The following is a 27,297-nucleotide window of genomic DNA, read 5'->3' as shown; positions in this document are numbered from 1 at the left end:
GAAGAAGGATTGATGATATATTGACTTGTTTTTGACATTTTGTTAATAAAAATAAATAAAAAAAAGTTACATAGTGTACCTTTAAAAAAAAAAGACAAAAAAAGTCCACTTGCTTTGTCTTTGTTTTAGAAATCCTCAGTAATTTTGCATGCAGCCTACTGCGTCTAGTTGACATGGGGAAGTGTTGTCCAGAAGTCCCGAGATACAGGTAACCGTCTGTTCCTGTTTACTCTGACGGAGCAGTCACGAGGGGATGGAAACTTCCCCCCTGGAGCAATTAAAACCTGAGGATAATTGACAGGGTGTTATCACACTTCATCTCTCCACTAACTTGAGGAGAGGGGGAGGGGGGGGGGGGGGGGCACATATTTGCAAATAAACCTGGTCATCAAATATCCATTCAACACATTGAGGGCCACTGGCTCCTTTAAGCTGACAGATTCTGTACCTTGTAATGTGTGAGCGTCAAAGTGTAAATCAATTGAACTGCATTGCATTTGGCACATGCTTTTATCCAAACTGACTTACGGTGCATTCAAAGTAAAATTTTATCAGTATATGTGTTACCTAGGAATTGATCCTGTGACCTTATTTTTTTTCTCTCCAAATGGAGGATAACATATTTATTTAGTTTTAATTTTAGTCCATAAAGCTGCATTATTTTATTGTCATCAACTCCTCACTGTAAATAAAACTCGTTTCCAATAAGCAGCGTTATAAAAGATTAACAGGATCTAATTTAGCACATGATTTGACATTATAGGCTTCAGTTCGCTGCCGTTTTTTATATCAAGGAGTTTAATGAACTGAGCACAACAGCAAGGACACGTGCACTCACACTTACTGTCGCACGCTTTCATCTGTCCATCTATCTTTCATTTGTCTCATTCTACCCTTTCGCTTTTCCATCACTCATCTCTCTCTCTCTCTCACACACATACACACACACACACACACACACACACACACACACACACACACACACACACTTGGTCCTGAATATTTAATGTATTTGAATTACAGTGCCTCTCATCCATAATGAAGAGATATCAGACAAATGGAGCTTCTGCCTTCAGTCGCTCGTTTCGCTGCTGAGAAGCTAAATGATTTTAAGGGTCAGGTTTGTTTGAATATCTAATCCAGATTCGGTCTCCAGGGCTGCTGTGTGTTCCCTGACTCAGCTGGATACCTTTCCTATCAGCTGCTGCTAATCACTGAGATTGGTTGCAAAAATGAAACCTCAAAACGCTGGGAAGGTAATCATGTTATGTGGGCAATTTTATACACTACTGGTCAATAAGTAGTTTTAATGTTTTAGAAAGAAGTCTCTTATTGCTCACCAAGGCTGTATTTATTTGATTAAAAATGCAGAAAAACAGTAATATTGTGAAATATTACCATTTTAAAGTTTTTTTTATTTTTTAGCTCTTGAGCACCAAATCAACAGTACAGTAGTTTATTTTAAAAACTAAATTGACATCACTGTATATATAATGCAGTTCAATGCATTGTGAATAATATTGTGTTGTTATGCAGCAATCACTATGATTGAGTTTACAGTAAATCTGTTGATTTAACCCTGTGCTGTACTGTAACATATTACAGACTCTTTGAATGTTTGTATGAACTGCTGGATTGAAGATCCTGTGTGTGTGTGTGTGTGTGCGTGCGTGCGTGCGTGCGTGCGTGCGTGTGTGTGTGTGTGTGTGTGTGTGTGTGTGTGTGTGGCACCAATTAAAATGACCCCAATTAAGTCTAAATTTTTTGGTCCACGTGAGGAAAGCGGCTTACAAATCATATTCAATTATGTTTTTGAAAATGTAAAAATGCAGAAAGTTTTCTGTGATGGGTAGGTTTAGGGGTAGGGTTAGTGAATAATCTCAACATTTTTCAACCCCCTGAATAGAATCCCTCACAACAGCACAAATCAAAGGCTTCATCAGTTGCAACAGGTGTACTTGAGATAGAACACATGAAATACCTGAACTGGGTTTGTTAAGTGTCATGTTTGACTGCATGTTAGAAATAAGTCAAAATAATGGTACAAAAAGTTAAGAGAAGATATCATTGCCCTTCACAAACATGGAACATGTTACAAAAAGATACTGAAGGCACTCAATGTTCCTTGAGACACTGTTGGAAGCATAGTTCGCAAGTTCAAAGTTAAATGAACAGTGGTTACACTACCTGAACGGGGCAGAAAAAGGACGCTATCAACGGCTGCAACCAGATTTCTGAGAAGGCAGGTTCAGAAAACCCATGAGTGACTGCAAAAGACCTCCAGCAAGACATGGTGACAACAAGAACTGAGGGTTCAGACTTACACCACTACTGACCCAAAGGCTCAAGAAATGTGCTCAAAATTATATAAATAAGCCACAGAAATTTTTAGTTGATGAAACAAAACTGGAACTTTTCAGCCCCTATGGATCAGCGGTATGTCTGGAGGAAGAAGAATGAAGCATATGCTGAAAAGAACACTCTGTCTACAGTTTGCATGGTGGGGATCGGTGATGCTCTGGGGCTGCTATGGATCCTCTGGCACTGGAAACCTGCAGCGTGTGGAAGGCAAGACTGATTAATTGAAGTATCAGGAAATTGAAAAACTGAAGCTTGGGTGTTATTGGACCTTCCAACAGGACAATGATCCTAAGTATACCTCTAAATCCACCAAGGCTTCGTTGCAGAAGAAGTCCCGGAAGATTCTACAGTGGCGATCACAGTCACCTGACTTGAACCCCATAGAAAATCTCTGGTGGGATTTGAAGAAGGCGGTTGCAGCACACAAACGATTCCTCAGAAACGCTGAACCTGGTGTCTGGTTATACATCATGTTTACAGCAGGTCACAACAGCAAAAGGGTGATCAGATGCTTGCCATGAAGGGATTGAATACTTGTAATACTGCAGAAGTCATTAAAAATTGTATTTTCAGTTGAAATTGGGGAAACCACTTGAAACATTTGTTGTGTTGAGGTATTTTAATTCATTTTATTTGATTTGTTCATTGCAAGCAGCTGAAAGTCTGTAAATTTTGCCAATAAACCTTTACATTGGGGATGAATAATTTTGATTACAACGGCAAATCATAAAACATTGCAACAAGTGTAGTTGGGTAGGTTTAGGGTTAAGGGATAGTATACAGTTATGTTATCATTATGTCTATCATTATGTGTAAAGTCTTCATAAAAAATTGTGTGTGTGTGTGTGTGTGTGTGTGTGTGTGTGTGTGTGTGTGTGTGTGTGTGTGTGTGTGTGTGTGTGTGTGTGTGTGTGTGTGTGTGTGTGTGTGTGTGTGTGTGTGTGTGTGTGTGTGTGTGTACAGTAACAGTGGGCCACGTTTCCCTGACAACAGCAGCTGCTGTCAACTCACATCTCACACTCTGACAAATGATGCTTTCTACAACCGTGTTAATTGCATTCTCTCTCTCTCTCTCTCTCTCTCTCTCTCTCTCTCTCTCTCTCTCTCTCTCTCTCTCTCTCTCTCTCTCTCTCTCTCTCTCTCTCTCTCTCTCTCTCTGATAAAGACACTGATCAATCCGAAGCTCACTGATTAGGCTTTATTAAACGCCTGGGTCTTGCTCTTGTTGGTTTTTGTTTTGTTTTTTTAACTCTCCCCCACTTTATGTCGGATAATGCGGTCACACTGGCTTTTGTGCTTTTACTGTTGTTTAGAATTGAACAAACTCCTCATCTGGCTTAAATGTTTTTTTTAGCTTACTTTTTGTGTTGTTTAGAGTTATAAATCACCTGAACAGTTTATGTTAGGGTTACTTGAGATGGGCATAAAGACTAGTGTATGAGATGGAGGAAGTGTCTTTGACTTGTGTGTGAGTGAGCTGAAGGAATATGAGGTCTATAAAATCATGTTATGTAAAATGTCATTATGAATTTGTATGAATCGGCAAACAGAATATCTCAGAACTTGATTTCTGGGGTAACCTTTGGAAAATGCCACATCAACAATATCAGCATTAGATATGATGTTTATTTTTTTTAAAGTATGGTTTTAGCAGGTGCAACCACTAACCAAATATTTATTTTACCACAAATACTGTTATGTGATGACTCAAAATAATGTGTGAATCGCCTTTAGAAACAGTGTCAATGACAATTCACTATATTGAATCAGACTTTCCAAATACTATCAAATACAAGGCATTTCTGTGCAGATCACGTTGCAGACAGGCCGCTGCCGTTAATATTGATTACACTCTATTGTACAGTGTACACACACACACATATATAAACCAATTAACTGCTCAAATATCTTATGGGCTGTCGTCAGAGCCACGGGAACAGATTCATGTTGATTGTGTTCAATATTTTTGTGTTATTTGGAAGGTGACACATGTGTGATCGGTTTATGATTTCCCTTGCTTTTTTGAAACAACCTACTCTGACATTCACCTTTCATTAACATTTATGGAAACTAAGTTGCAAATTTGGTCTTTGAGAAATCATCATGGTGTTGATGTCAGTCAGAACCACAAGCACATTAACATATGACCTCCAACATTTACATATTAATGCTTATTCAGAATTCATAACTATAACACAGATGTAAGCCAGTCATAGCTACTGTAACATCATTTTCTATGGAAGCTTTGTTTCACCATGGAATAAAAAATAAATAAGCATCAGTTTTATCTCACAATTCCGACTTTATTGCCCGGTTTTTACAGACAAGGTATAAGCCTTAAGCCTGTTTTAACTGAAGCACCTTGAACTGGTATATCTTAAAATATGTCAGTGCCATTGGTTTGTCTCAATTTCTGGATTTTTTTGTATTCCATGGCAGAAGCAAGCTTTTGTCATTTATTAAAAATCACACTTTTTTTTTCTTTCAATTTAAGTATAATTTTGTTTTCTCTATAGAGTCCACTTAGTCTCAGAATTATGGAAGATTGTTTCCGCCACAGAATAAAACAATTTAAAAGATTATTGCGGCTTTTTATTGCACAATCCTGACTTTTTTTTTGTGCTTACTGTACGTCTCTCAATGCTGACTTTTTAAAAAATATATATTGTCTCGCAATTGCGAGAAACAAAGTCAGAATTGTGAGATATAAACTCACAATTGCAAGTTATAAAGTCAGAATTGCTTTATATAAACTCAAATTTTCCAATTATGTAGTCAGAATTGTGTGATATAACTCACAATTGCAAGTTATAAAGTCAGAATTGCTTTATATAAACTCAAATTTTCCAATTATATAGTCAGAATTGTGTGATATAAACTTACAATTGTGAGTTATAAAGTCCAATTCTGAGGAAAAAATTTCTGAGAAAAAAAGTCAGAATTGCATGTTTTTATCTTGCAATTCTGAATTCATTACATGCAATTCTGAGTAAAAAACTAGATTTAAACTCGCAATTGTGAGAAAAAAAGTCAGAATTGTGAGATAAAAAGCCGCAATTATCTTTATTCTTTTTTTATTCTCTGGCGAAAAAAGCTTCCATACAGCATAGTCTCACATTTACAATTCATATTGTCACATAACATTTCATACAAGTTAAATGTTTAATTAACGAAACTGTAAAATATGTAGAAGTGTGTGTTTTGTGGTGAGAGGTTAGGAACATGCATTGTGGGAATATGTGCCAGTTTGTACTGATTTCAAATTGTGACTATTTTGTTTGCAACTGTTTTTTAAGGATCAAAAAGCACTTACTGTAACTGAACTTAAAAAATACAAAAGTGTACAATATTGCTTCAGAAGGTTTTAATGCAGTGATGAAAAAGAAAAGTGTAAAAAAACGGCATTGTGGGATATGCATTAAAGATCAGGGAGGAGCATTGTATGGCTTGGGTGTACTATACAGTATTCAAATGAAAGAAAAAAAATGTGAGATTGCTAGAGGGAGAAACAGAGAAATCGGCTTTACAGGAAGAGAAAGGAACCCAGTAACCTGTCATTTCGACACAGTTAAAGCACCTCAAATGCTTCAGCTATCAGATTAGGAAACTGGGGCACACAGCTCCCCTATCGGCTCTTCTGTAAGTGTATTCGTCCTCAACGTCTGGCCTTTCGTTGCGCCATCTCAAATACAAAATGGCACGGGATAGCAATGCTACTGAGTTAATAATCTCATTCTAAATCACCTGAAAAGTCTTCTCATTCTCCAGACAAACACAGCAGCACATTAAGTGTGACTGTTAGCAGAAATGTAATTTGCTCCCGCTGAAGTGTATGTTTGAGTAATAGCTGCAGAGCTGTGTGTGTGTGTGTGTGTGTGTGTGTGTGTGTTCGTGCGTCCACCACGCATATACACACACACAGTTATTTTCCTTTTGTCACAGAAGACAAGCTGTCTTCTTATATACCAGCACTGCTCGCATGCAAAGGAACGAATAAACAAGTACTTCACATATCTCTTTAATGTGATGTGTCTTTGGGGTGTGAAAAAATATGAGAAAACAAGTGCGTGCGCGTGTGTGTGTGTATTATGTATATATTGTATGTAGTACAATTTTTATATATATATATATATATATATATATATAATAGACACACACACACTCATTAAACATAAAAATTATATATATAAAATTGTGTGTGTATATATATATATATATAACATGTGTATAATAATTAAAATAATATTATACATACTCAAATTATTGATGTTAAGATTAATTTATGTAAATGTATTTTTATTTATTTTTAAAGTATTTTATGTTTTTAAATAGGGGTTTAAACATATATTTAATAATTAACAGTAACAATCAGCAATAACAGTAAATAGTGTATATTTTGTCACACTCATTTAATAAACTAATTTTACATTTAGATCCTTACTTCCTCATGCTAGTGGTTTAAAATTCAGACAGCTCATTAATCTTTGCTTAGACAAACGAATACGTTCATGTCTCATGCTCTCTCTCTCTCTCTCTCTCTCTCTCTCTCTCTCTCTCTCTCTCTCTCTCTCTCTCTCTCTCTCTCTCTCTCTCTCTCTCTCTCTCTCTCTCTCTCTCTTCTCTCTCTCTCTCTCTCTCTCTCTCCACCCACTCGCTGTGTAAATTGTAGCTCGTCACACTCCACATTAAGTCCACGACTGGCAATGCCTGCAGGACCTCAGATCTGCGGTGTGTCATCTCTAACTGGGTCAGAACTCACAATAGCTGCATCTCGCCTTATGGCTCGCTCTAGCTTCTTTTATACATTGCTAAACTGTTTACTTATGGTGCTTGATTTAACACACAGACAGTAACAGACTCACATACACATAAATACACACACACGCAGAGGCATTTTGTAATAAAATGGAGATTATGTTGGAAAATAGCCCAGACAAAGCCCACAGGAGAACAAGAGCATCAGGAGCGGCTCAGAGGGCCATTTGAATATCTCAAATCTAGAGGGAAGCATCATCCTTACAGCTGGTCTTTACGGCTTGTGAATTTTTTTTGTTTTGTTACTACGTTAATAGTTTAACCAAAAATTAGAATGATCATTTATTCACTTTCATGTCGTTCCAAACCAGCATAACTTTCTGCAGTGGAACACAAAAAGAGTTTGAAGAGTGTGTTCCTGGTCTATCTTTTATGTACAATTAAAGCAAATGGGGACAGGGGTCTGTGAAGATTCAAAAACATGAATTTATTAAATGTATTAATATAAATAATACTATATTTACTATATTCAATTTTTAATCTTTGACATCTGAATTCACTAGACGTATGCGTCTGCTTCAGGAATTCTCCGAAAACTGAGCTTTAAATGACGTAGTGGAATTACCTTCTTATTTGAGGGCCGTACGATATGTTCTTGTTACAGGAAGTGAGACAAATTCCACCCCTCCTCATTGCATAGAAATGAGAGCAAATGGCATTCTCAATCAAATCTGACACCGACGTCTCCTCTGAGAGGCATGGCAGAGCGTGTGGCGGCCCTGGCAGACATTATTCCTCATAAAGTTTTACGACCTGCACATTCTGTGTTATCAAACCATTAGCATGAAATCAGTGCTTACTGGTACATGAGCGGCGGGGCAATGAAAACTGCACGTGACTGGCAGGAATCAGCGAGTTCCTGCTGAGGCTGATGGGATAAACAAGATTCTGTTAACCATGTCTGTAATGTCTCATTATGACACACAGATGCTACAGATTAACTGTGTTTAACGCTCACCAATTAATTCAAGATGTTTACCTCACACTAATAATACTGTGTTTTGTGTGGTTTTTAGGGGCTCGATTTCTCATAACGTCCACGGGGGCCCTGTACATCTTAGATGTGCAGAAGGAGGACGAATTATTCAACTACCGCTGCATGACGAGACATCGCTACACATCCGAGACCAGACAGAGCAACAGCGCGCGGCTCTTTGTGCCAGGTGAAAGTGTTTAATGATATATAATTAATCAGTCAGATGAGACATTCGTCGTTCCTGTTGCTTTAAAGTTTCTGTGAAAAAGCCAGAGACCAGTGAGTGCTAGCAGCTAACGCATTTTAAGAAATCTTTTACAAGAACTAGATATGTAACATAACTTATAATGTCTAAAAGGAGTCTAAACATCTCTAAAATGTCTAAAAACTTGAATCCAAAGTGGCTTAAAGTGCATTCATGGTGTATCATCATGTGACTCAAACTCAAAGCCGGACTGTGACCGTAACTGATGTTGTGGGAATGTAATCTTGACAATCAGAAGATTTTAGTTTCCAGTCAAGTAGCTAGAAGATGTTTTTACTCACTAGGTAGCTTGATAGATGGACTGACAGACCAGATGGATGGATGGATGGATGGATGGATGGATGGATGGATGGATAGATAGATAGATAGATAGATAGATAGATAGATAGATAGATAGATAGATAGATAGATAGATAGATAGATAGATAGATAGATAGATAGACAGACAGACAGACAGACAGACAGACAGACAGACAGACAGACAGACAGACAGACAGACAGACAGACAAACAGAAAGAGAGCCGGTTGGATGGATGGATGGATGGATGGATAGATAGACAGTCAGACAGATAGATGGACGGATGGGCAGACAAACAGACATAGATAGATAGATAGACAGACAGACAGACAGACAGAAAGAGAGCCGGATGGATGGATGGATGGATGGATGGATGGATGGATGGATGGATGGATGGATGGATGGATGGATGGATGGATGGATGGATGGATGGATGGACGGATGGATGGATGGATGGATGGACGGATGGATGGACGGATGGATAGACAGATGAATAGATGGAGAGACAGATAGATAGACAGACAGACAGCCGGATGGATAGACAGATGAATAGATGGATGTTTAAAATGATATATAAATGAACGCATCTTATATTTAATAGATCCTACAAACTCAGCGCCTGCGATTCTCGATGGGTTTGAGAAGCGGGAGGTTATGGCGTCCCACAGGGTGGAGCTCCCGTGCAAGGCCTCCGGACACCCCGCACCAAAATACCGCTGGCTGAAGAACAACAGACCACTGGAATCAGACTCGCGTTTCCGTCAGAGCGTGACGGGCCTGCTGATCGAGAGAGCCGAGCCCAGTGACGGCGGCAGCTACGTGTGTGAAGTGTGGAACAGCTACGGAAACTCAGAGGTCATAGGTCGCCTCTCGGTAAAAGGTATGTTTCTCATTCCAACATTCTTTTTTTCAGTCAGTGAATACCTTAAAACCCCATTGATGAAGTTGACATAAATAATGCCACTGTGGTGTTCCAGAACCTCTTAAAGTGGTGGTCAGTCCGCGAAAGGTGAAAGGCAGCGTGGGCAGCCAGGTGTCGCTATCCTGCAGTGTTACTGGTTCAGACGAGTTCGAGCTCTCTTGGTACCGCAACGGCGACAAGATCATTGCCGGCGCCAACGTACGAATGAACGGGATCAATAAGGAGAACCTTGTGATGGACGGGATGGCGAAGAGCGATGGTGGAGCGTACCAATGCTTTGCCAGGAAAGCCAAAATGTCAGCTCAGGACTTCGTGCAAGTCATTTTAGAAGGTCAGCATTGTCCCGGCCTTTTCGTTTTGGTTGCATTTTGATTTCTCGAAGCTTAATAAAAATATCTCTGTCCGCAGATGGAACCCCTAAGATCCTGTCCGCCTTCAGCGAGAAAGTGGTCGGTCCGAACGAGTTTGTCTCCTTGATGTGTCACGTCAAGGGAACTCCACAGCCCGCCGTCACCTGGACGCTGGACGATGACGTCATCACGAAGGACAGTCGGCACCGCATCGGTCACAGTATCACGGCGGAGGGGAACGTGGTCAGCTACCTGAACATCTCCCACACCCAGGTCCGTGACAGCGGGGTCTATCGCTGCACCGGCAACAACTCTGCAGGGACGGTCTCCTACCAGGCTCGAATAAACGTAAGAGGTGCTTGTCAGATCGACTCCTCCAAAACACACACATATACGTATATTTCATTCTGCTCATCTCAAGTTCATACATGAGACGAGGGCCTGACTAACATCTGCTGTTGTTTCATTTCTGCTGAGCTTTTTTATTCTTTTAGTTGCTTTTTTTTTGACTGGGTGTGTATTTGTTTTCCTCAAACCACGGTTGTAGATCTCAAGAAGTTTTTTTCTTTTTCTTGGGTGCATGTAGTGTTTGTGATCATTTTATTTTGTGTGTGTCCTTATATCTATATTTTAAACAATATCCTCTGACGACTTCATATTTCCCTTGTGAAAATGAAGTACACTTTAGCATAGCATTCTTATAATGGAAATGTGAACTGAATGTATTGATTTCTGACAGTTAAATACATGTTATTCATGTATTATTTTAAATTAATATGTATTTTATATTTATATTTTAGCTAATAATGACATTTTGAGCGCCTTTTCTGACCCACTACTTTAAATCTAATGTACAATATAACGCACTACCGTTAAAATTATAATCAAGTATTTTACATGTGCTTTTGTATGTTAGTCAACAAATCAAAATAGGTATTATGGGATTATTAAAACAAAATGATTTAAAATGTACTCCAAATAAAACTTTTAATCTGACATTATTAAAAAAGTGCACTAATTAATTTTATATGATCTGCCAGTACAGTTTTTTAACAATATACTTCTAAGATTTAAAGTACACTACAAGTGCACATTCAATACAATTAAGCACACTTCTTTTTCACAATGGTATACAGGGCTTGACATTAACTTTTTTGCTCATCAGCTGCCGTGGCTAAAGGTTTTCCAAAGTTACTAGCCACTCAACATTTTCACTGGCCACTATTTTGACTTTTTAATACCATGGGAAAAAACTGCCATATAGATATTTTTTATATTATATTATAATTTGGCAGCAGTCATATTAGGCTGCTGTCACTTTAAGACTGACGCATGGATCCGTTATACAGTTACACATGCGATTTCTTTTTCTCAACTGTTTACGTTCACTTAAAACATAACTGAATGTGTTTACGTGAATACTCGCCAAGGCCGCATTTTGACACTACTTTGTGCGTATTTGTCCGTTTAAGTGCAAAAAGAACTAAATTTAGTACTGAGAGGCGGCTGTGAGCACAAAAATGAATGCGGGAATGAGTAAAATGATGTGCAATACACACAATCCCACGCCGAAATTCAAGCCACCAACAATATTCATCCGGAGCAAATGAAACGAGTGAGTGAGGGGAGGCGGGTTTGTGTGTAACTCGCTGTCGGAGAGATGAGAGAGAGAAAAAGAGCAGCTGGTGTTGTGTATCTATCCTGAGGAAAATTAGTATTGGAAGCGTTTCCGATATTTCAGTATTGATATGTATCGAAAAATAAATATTTATGACACTACATTGCACTTAGTTTAATCTTCAGGTGCCTTTTTAAAAGACTGCCATTGAAAAATGTATATATTATTCATAAAATTCAACCTGCCAAAGTGGCTAGTAGTGTTAATGTCAATCCCTGATGGTATAAAAAGGCATGCAATGTGTGAAAAACTGTCAAGTTTAGGAGTCTCAAACTACCCTCTTAATTGTTTACTTTGTGTTGTCTTTTTCTTTCATTGATCTTAGAAAGGCCCTCATCCATAATCCATAAATCAATATTTTCTTTCTTTTTTTTGCTACATTTTCTGCAAATTGGACTTCCATCACAATGTCAATATTCTTTTAAAGAGAAGTGTTTCTTTTTTTGTATCCTTAAAGGTTCTGCTGACATACGACCAATGAAAAACCTCACAGCTATAGCGGGGCGGGACATGTACATTCACTGCCATGTGATTGGTTACCCGTATTACTCCATCAAATGGTACAAGAACTCCAACCTTCTCCCTTCTAATGACCGTCAAAGGGCGTTCGAGAACAACGGCACGCTGAAGCTGCTGAACGTGCAGAAAGAACTGGACGAAGGAGAGTACAGCTGCCATGTGCTCGTCCAGCCCCAGCTGTTCAAGAACCAGAGTGTCCACGTCACTGTGAAAGGTACTAATACTTGACATCGGAAGTAAAATTTGTTAAATAATGTCATTAAAAAGTCCTGTTCAGTTGGTATACAGTAGCTGTATTTAACAACGTTCTCTGGTTGTCGTCAGTGCCTCCCTTTATCCAGCCTTTCGAATTCCCAAGATATTCCATCGGCCATCGCGTCTTCGTGCCCTGCGTTGTGCGCTCAGGTGACCTTCCCATCTCCATCACCTGGGAGAAAGATGGAAAGCCCATTAATGCCAGCCTGGGTGTTACCATCGACAGCATCGACTTCACCAGCTCCATGCGTATCTCCAACCTCCAGCGGGTGCACAACGGCACCTACACCTGCATTGCCCAAAACGATGCCGCCGTCGTCAAATACCAGAGTCAGCTCATTGTTAGAGGTAAGACTAAATGTTAAGCATCCTTTTTTGGATTATAAACTTTCACAAAGACAAGACTTGAATGTGATTTGTGGATTTTTTTTGTAGTTCCACCAAGGTTCAAAGTGCAGCCTCAAGACCAGGATGGAATCTACGGTAAATCTGTCATCTTGAACTGCTCTGCGGATGGAGAGCCACGGCCAACTATTGAGTGGAAATACTCCAAAGGTACTTGGCTTCACTGACAACTGCAACTTTGCATGCAAACATGAATTTCTTTATTGGTATTTTGCCTTGAAAAATGTATAATCATTCTTAAAAGCACTCACTTACTTTCTCACTTACTTGAGAAAAAAAATTGTGTAAGATACAATGTACGTAATGCACTTTGTTTTCAGAGAATATACCTTGAATAGATAGATAGATAGATAGATAGGTAGATAGATAGATAGATAGATAGATAGATAGATAGATAGATAGATAGATAGATAGATTGATAGATTGATAGATAGATAGATAGATAGATAGATAGATAGATAGATAGATAGATAGATAGATAGATAGATAGATAGATAGATAGATAGACATAGATATTTTACAATAATTTGCCAAGATGACGAAAAAATAAAATAATAAAAATCTTTAATAATAATAAATATTTCTAGATATAATTTCTGCAATTAAATTTTTCCATGGATATTTAGAGTTTTTTCTTTCCTGAAAATCAAGACAAAATGATACGAGGGATGCACTGATATGAACGTTTTGCCCGATACCCGATAATTCTTTATATTTGAAAGCCGATAACCAATATATTTTTATATATTTGCAAATTTTTGAGGGCCTGATTTTAAAAACAAAACTCCCAAGCACACACCTATAATGTTCTCATTATGTTTTTATGTAGCCTATATGACAGACTTGTGCTGCATGTTCCACTTAACTGTATTTTCCTTTGTGAAGTGATTTCAATAATATTTCAAGCAATTCAAAACAATCATGGCGAACAGTGCAAATCTGAAGTGTCTCAGCTGAAGGAAATATTCAATCTGCTAAATGATTAAATGTAAATGTGCATCCCTAAATGATACTTTTTAGTAAGATTTATTTTTTAAGAATAAACTGCACAATTACATTTTTTACATTGTAAAACAATTTGCCAGTGGTGAAAAGTCTTCTCTCTTTGCCAGGTGCTGGGGTGCCCCAGTTTCAACCCATTGCTCTAAACTCCGGCTTCAGGGTCCAGCTGCTCGGGAATGGCTCACTACTGATAAAGCATGTTCTTGAGGAGGACGCAGGTTATTACCTGTGCAAGGTCAGCAATGATGTGGGAGCCGATGTCAGCAAGTCCATGTACCTCAACGTGAAAAGTAAGAAACAATATTGTACTGAATGAAAGATGATTGATTTGATGGTTCGCTTTGCAGTTCTGGTAAAATTCTAACCTGTCAGTCATATTGAGGTGAATATTTAGGTGTTTGTTATGAGGTACAAGAGACACATATCAATTTGCATTGACAATCCCTTGGGTTAAGCTCCTAAGGACACTATGGTGAAAGTTCACAGAGTGACGTAAACCAACAACCTTCTGTAAAAGCCATCAAAATGTGTGTTTGGGTCACAGCTTTTTGTGTCGTGAGGGATTGGAATTATTCTTTGTATCATTATTGTAGATATTAAGAGTTGTCTGTGTCAGGTGAGAGGGTTTCTGCAGTAAACGTCTCTTTGTCTGCCTTACACACATGTGGGTGTTTATCCACGAGTAGCCAAAACCCTTTTCCCCTTCATTACACTGTGAACTCCTGTAGGAGCTGACATGTGGAAAGGCTTGTGCTTTCAATGTGCTTAATGTGTGTGTGCATGTCTCACTTTTTCTGTTTCCACCCACTCTCTGTTACACTCTGTTACCACACACATACAGTACACACATAGGGAGAGAAAGTGCAGTAAATATTGCTTCAGAATCAGATTATATTCCAAAAATCCTTCATGATGGTTGTGAGAGATTTTTCAATTATAAATTCAAGTAGATGATAGAGTGTAGGAAAAATGGTGTTCATTTAAAAGTCAGCATGAAACTTGTCCACAATATGATGTATTTCAGAGCAAAATAGGGTCTTTTTAACATTTATTTTTTTGTATTCAATTTTTTTTATAATTTTTTATAAGAAAAAATATTTCTTACAACTGTTTGGCCCGACAGTGGAAAAGCAGCTAATGTTTACTTATAAACTTTTGAAGGCTACATGCTGTTTAAATGTATTATTATCATCATAAATAATAAACTCATTTAATTTAATTAATATTTTTATTTATAAATATTTATATAATATAGAAAACTGATTTTGCTATGGTACCGAAATTGGTACCGAGGACTGTGAAATTTGACTGTTATCGGTACCGACTGCTAGAAGTTTAGAGCATTTTTTTCAGTTGAGATGAGACGCATATGATACAGAATATACACGGAACTGGTAGTATCTGATTTCGCAAATAGTTTGTTTCTGAATATAAAAATGTCGACACAATGTAACGTACTTGATCTGGCACTAGTTTTGGATGAAGAGATGTGCTTGTTGTCATTTGTTATCATTGTACAAGCAGAATATTACAATTGGTCATGTGGTAATTGTCCCGCCCCTCCTCCACTCTGATTGGACGGCTGGGTAAAAAGTGACTCATCTCTGTGTTTTACTCTCGACGGCCGGTAGAGAAGAGCAAACGCTCAGCGTGAAATAGTCGCTCAGCGCCTCTTCACGCTACTGTAAATACGCTAGCCTCGGGGAAAACGATTTAGTTGACACATGACCTAATTGCAGGTCTGCGTAATATGAGTTTGCATTTTACTGTTTTTACACACAGTCTTAATAAACTGGAAAACAAAGTAACTTACTTAAAGTAACTCAGATATTTTGTTGTAAATTTAGAAAAAAAGTAATGTGTTACTTTGCTAGTGACAAAAAAGTAATCTGATTACATTACTCGCGTTACTTGTAATGCATCACCCCAACACTGAATATAATAAGATGTATTATAATAAGACCTGGAATGTGCATTTGTAGAAAGTAATGGGTCAGTTTTGATTTCATGTTGACTTCATCAAAGATGTTTGTTTAAAATGCAGTAATATCTTTATACACTTTTGTGTGACTCAAATAAACGCTGAAATCCATTTGATTTAACAGCGTTTTTCTACAGCTTGTGACACGGCAGCTAAATGAACTGTTTTAATGTCGGTTTATCCGACTATTCCCTGTCTGCCTATGCAAAGGAGGCTGCGTTCTCATTTGATCAGTGTGATGTTAGAGAGACTTATTTTCACACCCTGCTCTTATCAGCACACAGCAGGAGCTTCCCTGCAGAGCCGCTCTCTCTGCCCAACACAACCTCTTCTTCATCCTCCCTCCCTCACTCCCTATTCTCCTTCTCATGTCGTGTAACAACACACACTCTGTTCTCAGAGAGATCGATCAGGCTGACAGGTGAAATACTGTCGTACAGGCTTGTCGTGGAGGTGTTTGTGTGGAAAGCTCTGCTCCCGGAGGTACAGGTCTGTTGTTGTGGCTCGCTGGTGTAACTCGAGTCTCCCTGAGAGGTTTGTTTCAGGGTCCGCTGTGATCTCTTCAGTTTACCGCAAACAAGCTCCTCATTAAGATCAAGCCTGATCAGTGCTGAGAGTTCGGTTCATGTCCCCATAGCCACAGAATAGAAGGAGAGAATCGTATCCTTCTGGAACAAAACAGGAAAAATTCTCAAGTCCATTACTCAATACTCAAACCTGATTGGAAACTCTACTTACTACAAAAACAACAATATCAGGTTTCAGTTTGTTTTTCAGTTGAGTTGTTTTAACTTCTTTATGAGAAATACATATCTAAGTGTAATATCATATATATATCATAATATCATATTTTATTTAATCTGAAATTGATTATTCTATACATTGCATGTATGCCACAGTGCATGTTTAATTCATTGAGTGGGGTTCAATTAACAATAATTCTAAAAATAAAGATTCAATAATGTTTTTATACCTTTTTATTTTTTAACAGCAGAAAGTTCGGAAAAGGAAAATGGAAAAGGCTTCCAAATGAAGATCAGATTGAGGATAGACTATTGAGATTTTGGCCAAAAATGTAATTTAGGTCACAATCTGGGCATGCTACGCGAGGCTAGTTGTAACACACACGGTTTAAACGTTTCCACACATGCTAGCATGACGAAACTTTAACTTACTAGTTGCTATATCAACAGAGAAAAAAATTGCGCCAAAATTCTAAAATCTTTTGAAGATATCACTGAACTTTTAACCATAGCAAAAGTACATTTCTTTCTTTTAGTGTTAATTTAAAATTAGACAAATTATTTTAATCTCCAATTAGTTATTTAAAGGTGCAGTGAGCGAGTGGTGGGAAACACTGTGGATCTGCCCAAACAAACACACCCTTTATTGCTCTGCCCCTATACACAAACACTCAGTGAGTGGATGACTATTTATCATAAAGCGCAGCAAAACAATGTTTCGCAAAAAAATAAAGTGACGATGATGAACGAATGACAAGGAAGAACAAAAAATGTAATATATTCAAGCAAGAGTTCGCTGTTGGTCACCAGCAGCAGGAAACCAGCCCCAGACAAACAATGACGCTCAAACCTGTCGTGTTACTAACTAACATTACAACAACAGCAGCATATCTTGGTTCTATGAAACACATAGCATAACAATGCTACTGACTGAGGAGAAACAAACCGACCTCAGCGTCCTTTTTCAGGGCTTCCCGCTTCGGTCTCTCCAGCGCTGGAAAGCTTTTCTAATATTAACACAGCCCCTTAAGCTCTTGTCTGATCATAACCCTTTTCCAGTGATATTCCTCCAAGCTTTTCTATTTTGTAATGTCTCTCAGCCATCTTTCTTTCTACAGTCTTTCTTCAAATCTCTATCTCGCTCACTCTCTCTGCTCCCCCCTAATGAGTGGACACGCCCCCTACTGCTGATTGGCTACAAGTGTGTTGTGGTGCTCGGTCCAATCCACTTTTCAATAGCGTTTCTCAGAAATCGCTCACTGCACCTTTAATGCTAAGCTTACAATGTGCCCTGCTATTAGAACAATGCTATTCTATGATGTTAGCGATGTAATTCAAATACAACGTTTATACAACTGCAGATATAGTAAGTATTTTAGTATTATGGTATAATAGTGTGCGATGTAGAGGCACTGTTGCTTGACCGTACAGTGCAATTTTCAGGAAATCCTGTTGAGAAAAGAACAGCTGATAATCCCAAGAAACTTTCTATGTAACGAGACATAATGGAGTGTCACGTCGATGGCTGTTTTACTATAATCCCTCCCCTCCTTCACTCTGATTGGCCGCAAGCTTTACCATTTCTAGTATCATGATGCGGCTCATTCTCCACGCAAAGCCCAATGGTGCAGTAAAGGAGGATATCAGGCCGCGGTGAACACGGCCACTTAACCAGTCAGCTCACTGTTTACCCCAGTGCATCGTGGGGCAGAGGATGCTGTACACATGCATGTAATCTGCCCGCCAGCCCAGTGAGGCGGAGGGTCTTGGCCTACATCCACCACACACAGCCCTGAGCGCTGATGCGATAGGGGATGATGGGTGCCCTCAGAAAGCCTGCGGGGAGCCAGGAGCCGCTATGAGACTAAGACAGGAGAGACATTACACTGGAGGAAGCCTCCGTCTCCAGCTCCACTCATTCCCGTTTCATTTGTTGCATTTGGTTACGCAGCCTAGAAACTAAGCAGTGTGAATTTTTAACATAATTTAGAAATAATATTTTTGGCAAGCCTACAGGCTACGGCTGGTTGTCACAATTTATAATTATAAGATTTATTATATTTAGATACATTATTTATGAATTAAATAATTATAGCTAAATTATAAATATGAAATAAATTAAATACATTTATGGTGTAAGTATAATGTAACACTTCATAATGTGCATATAAACTAAAAATGAGAAAAAAAAATATATATTACAGCATTTAATAACCTTTGTTAATGTTAGTTAATAAAAATAAAATTGCTCATTGTTCATGTTAATTTACACATTATTTAATGCTCTGTAAACTATGTAATGTAAATTATGAACAGATGCAACATAATGAAAATATATTAGTAAATGTTAAAAATTAACATGGACTAAAATGAATACATACTGTAAAAGTGTTATTCGTTGTTATTTTGTTCATTTTAATTTTCATTAATTTTATTTTATATTTGCATTTTACATTATTATTTTGTCTATTATACTTTTTTTTTTTTTTAAGTTCAGCTGAGAAGCTGTTAAGTGGCAATTTCCATTGTGACAACTTACCCCTTATGGTATGGCAACATCCCCCTCTACAGGAGCACTGAAGGTTAACGTGTTAAATCAACAATATTTTTTGTAAACTTTAAAGTTCCGCTTTAAATATAATATTTTTCTGTACAAGAGAAACTGGAACATTTCCCTGCGTCTGCACCAAACATGCGGCAAACGTGTCTCCGATTCACAGATTCATGTGTGGATTGATAGTTTGGGGTCAAATGTCATATAGCTGTGCAAAGCAAAGTGTCAATTCTGACCCTTGTGACCTAATTAGACTGATTAGTTTGACAACCCCTCCAGCCTTATACACATCAAGACATTAAACAACACACAATCGTTCTTTTCCTCTCGGGCTATTTTTTTTTTTCTCATTCCGAAAAGGAATGAAAAAGGATGAAATTACCAGCGTCATCCTCCCAGAGAAAGATATTCAGCCTCGGATCCATGATACAAACACGCAGGCTAGTAACTGCTCTCCTCTGAAAATCAATTCTGGATGTTTGTTCTATTCTTGTCCTCCATTGACAGCACCCTCTTACAGCTGGGGGAGAGCAGGCAGGCCGGAGCTGGTTGGCATGGTAACGTGTCCAGGTGAAAGGGAGATGGGGGGGGGGGCTCTCATGGGAGGGGGTGAGGAAAGCAGCCAGGATTCCCTGCGGACTGGATATAAACCAGAGACCACAGACTCCTACAGCATCTCAGTCAGCTAGACCTGTCAAGGACACGCATCTGAAAATGAGCTCTGTTTTTAGATAGATACAGTAGATAGATAGATAGATAGATAGATAGATAGATAGATAGATAGATAGATAGATAGATAGATAGATAGATAGATAGATAGATAGATAGATAGATAGTGACTGACAAGTACACGCTTAGAATAAACAGATAGATAGATAGATAGATAGATAGATAGATAGATAGATAGATAGATAGATAGATAGATAGATAGATAGATAGATAGATAGATGGATAGATGGATAGATAGATGGATAGATGGATAGATAGATAGATGGATAGATTGATGGGTGGGTGGATGGATGGATGGATGGAATTTAAAGTGACTGACAAGGACGCTTAGAATAAACAGATAGATAGATAGATAGATAGATAGATAGATAGATAGATAGATAGATAGATAGATAGATAGATAGATAGATAGATAGATAGATAGATAGATAGATAGATAGATAAATGGATAGATTGATGGATGGATGGATGGATGGATGGATGGATTTTAAAGTGACTGACAAGTACACGCTTAGAATAGATAGATAGATAGATAGATAGATAGATAGATAGATAGATAGATAGATAGATAGATAGATAGATAGATAGATAGATAGATAGATAGATAGATAGATAGATAGAATTTAAAGTGACAGATAAGTACGCGCTTAGAATAAACAGAACAATATCGTCCGCTGGTCGGGACGCTAATATAGTTATCTTTATAGTTATCGTTCTTGGTGTGAACGGGCCTTAAAACTGCATGAAAATCAAAGCCATGAATCTAAACTAGTGTGTTCCAATTTTGAGGTTGATACCTCAAAAAAATGAGTTTTCAGTAAGATTTGGTTTGGGCGCAGTACCAAACGTTTCCACTAGATGAAATTAGTTTCCCATTGATTTCCAAAAAATTTTGTGTGACTATTTTTTTCAGGACCATTTAACCGTTTCTGATCATGTCCATGATTTTTTTTTTTTTTTTTTTTTTTTTTTTTTTTTTCTCATAGCAAGTTTCGAAACCTTTACCAAGTTCCATTCCATTCCGGTGAAGTAAAAAATTCTAAAAAACAACAACAACAACACACAAAACTTAATTTCAAAGCGTTGTGAAATGTAAGCGTTATAAAAATGTATCCCGCAGATGTCACATTAACGTTAGTACCATCAATAGTGTGTTTCACCTGTAATATTTCCATAATAAAATTATGCCAAACTTAGACTGCAAATTAATTCTTGTTCAAATTCCCTGGATTTGATTTATACATAAATTAGCTGTCCCCTTTTTACTCTCAGTAAAGTAGAATCCAGTAATTCATTATTTGTGTATTAAATTTGAACGCATTTTGACAGCTTTATAAACAGTTCCACATGTGTTAAATAAATGTATTACATAAGTTAACACATTAATGTTGGCAGATACACTATTTTAATGAACCTTTGAAACTTCTAAACGCTGATACAGTTTGCCTTGACTAAAGAGAACAGAAGTTGTGAAGTGTTTGTTAAATCCGTGTTCAGGGATTCATTTTTCCTCTCAGGTAAATAATGCTGAATCTATGTTATCGTCTCATTCTTTCTCTCGGGATGGGTGAACATCACGTTCTCTGCCCCTGATAGACCAGGGAATAGAATCAGCTACCTTGAGAAACTGTGTGCAAATGTGTGTTTTCGTGACACATGCAAAAACATGATAATGCGCACGCTCAAGTACACAAAGCAGCCTAACGCGGATCATTTTTGTCCATTTACGACCCCTAAATGAATGAGTAAAACGAGCCCGAATCAATCACAGAGGATTCAGGAGAGACGTAAATCACTCCTACAGCCGGAGAGCAAGTTCCTGCCCAGCAACACACCGTTCTTCTGTCTGGATCTCAGGAGGGGAATTAGCACCTTCCCTTTCAGTCCAACTGCTGCTTATAATTCTGCTGGATATTAAAGAAATACATCAACACAGCAATTATGCAGTCATGATGAAGACAGCTCGCAGCCTGAGGGAAGATGCGGCTGCCCCTCCAACACAGAGCCTACTTCCCTCTTCAGTGTTTTATTCTGGATAATCGCATAACTCCCGAGCTCTCGGCCGGGATAAGAAATAGGATGCCAGTTTAGGCTGCCTGCGTCTTTTAGTGGGGGGCTGTACAGCTTCATTTTTATCCTCTGATCAACTGTAGTCGTATTAAGAGACTTGCACGTGTACTCTCAGTGTTTACAAATGGAAACGCTCGCTAACAGGGTAGACATGCTCAGTGACTGTTAGCTTATAGGGTGTCAATATGAAGGTATAGGGATATCTTCTGAAATTTTGATATAAATCATACTAATTTTGTAACTTTTAGCTCAAGTCATACTGAAAAATGTATATTCGGGCTGGTCTAGCTAATGCACATGCAAAAAAAAAAATTTATTTCATCATATTTCACACATTCATATTTTGAATTTTTTTTGTTTCTCATATTTTATGTATATTTTTTGTCATCACAAAGTGAGCATAGGGATGAATTTTAAGTTATTTTTCTTTGGTTTGGTAACAACCAAACTGGTTAATTTTTTTCAGGTAACATTTTAATTTGATTTTATGTTTTATTATAATTTTGTTGTGCTTTTGTCATTTGTCTAAATTTTTTATATATTTTTTATCAGGATTTTTATTTTAGTTTAAAGGTTATTCTAAAGTATTTTTAGTACTACAACTTAAACATACATAAACCAGTTTTTAAATATTGTATATATAAAATATTATATTATATTAATATTATACTATATTGTCACGGGTTGTAGGGAATAAGAGCACATTATATTATATTATATTATATTATATTATATTATATTATATTATATTATATTATATTATATTATATTATTGTCACAGGTTGTAGGGAACACGAACACGAAGACAATGATAAATGATTAAATAGTACTTTAATATAACTCACTGATTATGTCACAAAGTATAACCTCTACAACACATTAACGAGACCGGACAGTGAACACTGAAAACACAGGAACTTTTATACAGACGATAATAAGGTAAACACAGCTGGACAGAATGACAAATCATAAGTTACCATGACGACACATGATTGGCAGGAACAGAACAAAGGAGAACAGGAACCAATGAATACTAACTAAAAATCTGTGAAACTGTAACTACGTCACAGACAGACTAAGTGTGACTATTATATTATATTATATTATATTTAAAACTAGTTTTAGTTTTAGTTAACAGCACCAATTTTTTGTCACCTCTCTTGTATTAGCTACTGATGTACTCTTGTTTTCCCTCTAATAATGATGCCACTTCCTGGATGATGATGTCAAGGAACTACATTTTTTCAAAAAGAAATGATGGGGATATTTCTTATAAATGACTATTTTCCCCCATGCAGCATGTGGATAATGTTACTTGGCATAGTGTGATAAGAGACTGAAAAACAAGCAACTTTGATGCGACTTCAATATTTAAAAAATGGTCATTTTAATATTTAAAATCATTTTACATGAAAAATATTTAACACATGTAAAAAGCATCAAATATGAGATGTTTTAAAATCAGGGATGTAAACAAAATAAAACATTTGCTAAAGTATTTTTTTTTTTTTTTTTTTTTTTTTTTTTGGTTGCTATGCTGAGAATTGCTAGAGTGAATAAGAGATGACATGTAAACGGTCGGGACTTTCAACCTGACACACTCAATCACATCACACGCTGTACCGGCGCTCCCACGTACCCGCCTGGTGCTCCGATTCCCCAATGAATGCCTGTGAGGAACGTGTGTGTGCATGTGTGTGGAATAATAACTGTACCTCTGCATAAAGCATCACATTCAATCTTGTATTTGCCATAGAGCTGTGAAACATTTACCTTGTCTGGAGTAGGAAAGTGTTCTGATCCTTGCTGTTGCAAAACGTTACATGGCACTTGCACGAATGTAAGTTCAAAGTCATTGATGTCATGAGAAAACCTCGCTCGTTTCATCCGCAGTGATGGCATGTGTCCTCATGATGCATTTTCTTTTCTCCTTCTCAGTTCCGGCCATGATAACATCGTATCCCAACAACTCTCTGGCAACGAAAGGAGAGAAGATCGAGATGAGCTGTAAGGCCCACGGTGAGAAGCCCATCATGGTGAGATGGGAGAAGGAGGTGGAGAAGGAGAAGCAGTCGCACATGATCAATCCGGACATGTGGCGGCACACGGTGACCGTCAAGAACGTCGGCGACGAGGTCGTGTCCACCCTGCAGGTCGGCTTCTTCATTTGTGCATTGTCATTTTTCACGCTTGGCTGATTGACATATTTCGAAATGAACAATTCTTTATAGGCTACTTAGTTCAAAATATCATAGACCTACTGATGATCCTTGGTTTAATTCTGAAGGCTAGTTTAATTCATTTTTCAAAGGGTGATCAGGTCCTTCACATACACATACTTACTATTATATTTAAATAATAATAAATATTTAATAATAACATATTTGTCTTTGTAGTTTTACTTAGTATTATTATAAACATTACTGTTTAAACGTTTGGGGTTAGTACGTTTTTTTATAATTTGAATATGTTTTAAAATATAATTTATTCCTTTTGGGTTTAGTTCCAGAAATCATTCTAATATGCTGATTTCGTGATTTGCTCCTCAATTATTTTTTATAATCAATGCTGAAAATTGTTGTACTTCATATTTATGTGGAAACCGTAATACATTTTACTTCAGGATTCTTTGATGAATAGAAATGTCAAAATATCAGCATTCATTTCAAATATCATTATTTTGTAACATTATAAATGGCTTTAGTGTCACTTTTGATCAATTGAATGCGTTCTTCTCAAATAAAAGTAATTCCTTTAAAATAAAAAAATCATAGTGACCCTAAACTTTTGAATGCTGTTTTTTATTTATTTTTATTTTTATGTAACATTAGTAATGTAATGTAGTTTACATTACTATAGTAGTTTACATTTGTATTGTAAAAGTTATTTTAATAAAATTGTATTACTTTGAATTTATATTTGAATTTTAGTTCTATTTTTATATTGATTATGTTTCAGATCTATCCGACGATGAGAGAGGATTCTGGGTTCTTCTCCTGTCACGCCATTAACTCTTATGGTGAAGACAGAGGCATCCTTCAGTTAACGGTTCAAGGTAAGCAGCCGGAAAATCACCTGGGCTTGGGTGGAGATTCTGGGGATTTATTAGGCATTTGAAACGAGACTCTTGAGGAAAATGTCATTTTTTAAATTGCGGGGAGGGATCCCAAAGCCTCTGAGAATCTGAGAGCCCTTTCGTTCAATGCTCAGAGCCACCAGAGCCTCCTAAAGTGGAGATTCGTGAGGTGAAAGAGAGGACCATCGCCCTCCGCTGGACCATGGGGTTCGATGGAAACAGTCCTATCACCGGCTACGATATTGAGTGCAAAAATAAAACCGGTACGTGATCCGAATGAATGCAGACAACAGTAGTTTTTAGTTAGTTTGGCATGAATAGATCATCATAAAACTTGTAATTGAGATTAAAATGGCAATAAATAGAGCTGATCAGCTGACACATGAGATCCAGATGTGTTTTTAACCCTTTGCATGTCTCTACTCATAAACAGAAACTTGGGAAAGAGCTCGCAGGACCAGAGATGTTTCTCCCACCTTAAACCAGGCGACCATCATTGAACTCCACCCATCGTCCACCTACAACATCCGTATTTTTGCCAAGAACCACATCGGGGACAGCGAACCCAGCAACGAGCTCACCGTAACCACTGATGAAGCAGGTGTGATTTATTATTAGTCATATTTATGATGTTAAAATTCAATTTCAGGTCTCTGATATTTATTATGTAGGCCCACATTTCATCAGTGCACGTTACTCTTTCTTCCTATTTCTGATATACTACTGTATTTGGCTATCTTTTTTAGCTTTTTGACTGTCTTTTTTATTCAAAGAACAAATAGTAATCCAAACATGTTGTTAATGTTTCACTTCCTGTTGAACTGTTCCATCAGTTGACACAAAGAAGCAATTATGATGCAATACTGCCAACTGGTGGTCAGGGGTGACATTACAGGAGAGTGACTGATAAGCTGATAAGTGCTGGTGCCACTGTTTATGAGAAATATGACAGCAGATATCAGATCAGGCTAAACAGTGTGAATGTTTGACCGCTCTAGATCCAGAAGGACCTCCTCAAGACGTGACGCTGGAAGCCATCACCTCTCAAAGCATAAAAGTTACATGGAAGGTAGGTCACGGTGTATTATGCCTGTATCAATGCTGTTGTGTTGAAGTGTGTGTGTGTATTGGTCCTCCTGGGACCCAGGGAAAGACTTTTGTCTTGATTTTTATATATATGTATATACATGTCACCGTATCTAAAGAGCACATTCAGGGCTTTTCAGAGATATCAAATGTTTGGATGTTTCACCATGACAACAACTTCTACTTGGTCTTTAAAAAATGACTGACATTAATTTAATGATCAAGTGTAGCACTCTTATGGGAATAAGATCATATTTTGCTATTATCATTTAAATCCACTTTTTAAAAAAATAGTTTGTCATGAATCTACATCTCAGGAAAATGTTATGGGGTTTCTAATCAAAGAATGACTTTCTGTTACAGAACAGGGCATTGATTTCATACATGTCTACTGTAGAGACACCAGGAAATCATGTTTATCTGGCATTTTGGGAGACACAATAAGTGAATCGGGAAGAAATTATACATCAATATTACTATGAAATATTAGATATTATTATGAAAATGTTGCCAATTATTACTCCCATTATTACACTTATTTTTTCATTACTTGTTGCCTCAAGAACACATTAATATGCGAATTAGATACCGTGTTAGATACATTGTATTGAATGGCACTGCCCATTTATGGCCCTTTTACCCACATATTGCATAAAGTAAAATGGTATATCAGTTATTTCCATTATATCTTTCATAACATAATTGAGAATACAAAATCCTGTAACCTAAAAATTGATTGGTGAATGAAAAAATCCTATTGTTTTTGCCTAGACATGTAATTTCATGTAATTTAATTTTTTAAGCAACTGAGACAGAGGACACAGCATAACATACGAATAAAATATAATTGAAACATTATATATATATATATATATATATATATATATTTAGATATAGATAGATAGATAGATATATAGATATATATATATAGATATATATAGATAGATAGATAGATAGATAGATAGATAGATAGATAGATAGATAGATATTTAATTATTATTCATTATTTAATTATAATATTTATATATTAATACGTATTTATAATAATAAAGAAATTAATAAAATATATAGTGTATAGATGTTTTTATTTAAATACTAGTTTTATAATCAATTTATATACTGTATTTGTCTACAAAACTACTTGTCTACTATAAATAAAATATATGCATGTATACATTATTTATATATACAGATAATTTTTTGTTTCATATT

General features: G+C 37.1%; 1 protein-coding gene across 2 annotated transcripts in view; it reads left to right on the top strand.

The window, feature by feature from the left end:
• The window catches only part of dscama (Down syndrome cell adhesion molecule a), an 85,283-nt gene that overhangs the window by 40,876 nt on the left and 17,110 nt on the right, over window positions 1-27,297 (top strand). For both annotated transcript variants that reach the window (XM_079598963.1, XM_079598962.1), the window contains 13 exons: window positions 8,193-8,339; window positions 9,317-9,595; window positions 9,693-9,968; window positions 10,046-10,342; window positions 12,123-12,398; window positions 12,509-12,787; window positions 12,875-12,994; window positions 13,957-14,136; window positions 23,862-24,076; window positions 24,882-24,978; window positions 25,134-25,262; window positions 25,433-25,600; window positions 25,998-26,068. In XM_079598963.1, coding sequence (XP_079455089.1) covers window positions 8,193-8,339; window positions 9,317-9,595; window positions 9,693-9,968; window positions 10,046-10,342; window positions 12,123-12,398; window positions 12,509-12,787; window positions 12,875-12,994; window positions 13,957-14,136; window positions 23,862-24,076; window positions 24,882-24,978; window positions 25,134-25,262; window positions 25,433-25,600; window positions 25,998-26,068 — 2,534 coding nt within the window. The remainder of the gene's footprint in view (window positions 1-8,192; window positions 8,340-9,316; window positions 9,596-9,692; window positions 9,969-10,045; window positions 10,343-12,122; window positions 12,399-12,508; window positions 12,788-12,874; window positions 12,995-13,956; window positions 14,137-23,861; window positions 24,077-24,881; window positions 24,979-25,133; window positions 25,263-25,432; window positions 25,601-25,997; window positions 26,069-27,297) is intronic.

The sequence above is a fragment of the Phoxinus phoxinus genome (genome assembly GCF_949152265.1).
Source record: "Phoxinus phoxinus genome assembly, chromosome: 23".
NCBI classification, from domain to species: domain Eukaryota; kingdom Metazoa; phylum Chordata; class Actinopteri; order Cypriniformes; family Leuciscidae; genus Phoxinus; species Phoxinus phoxinus.
Note: the sequence above shows the minus strand (reverse complement) of the source record. Positions and strands in the feature narration are given on the sequence as shown.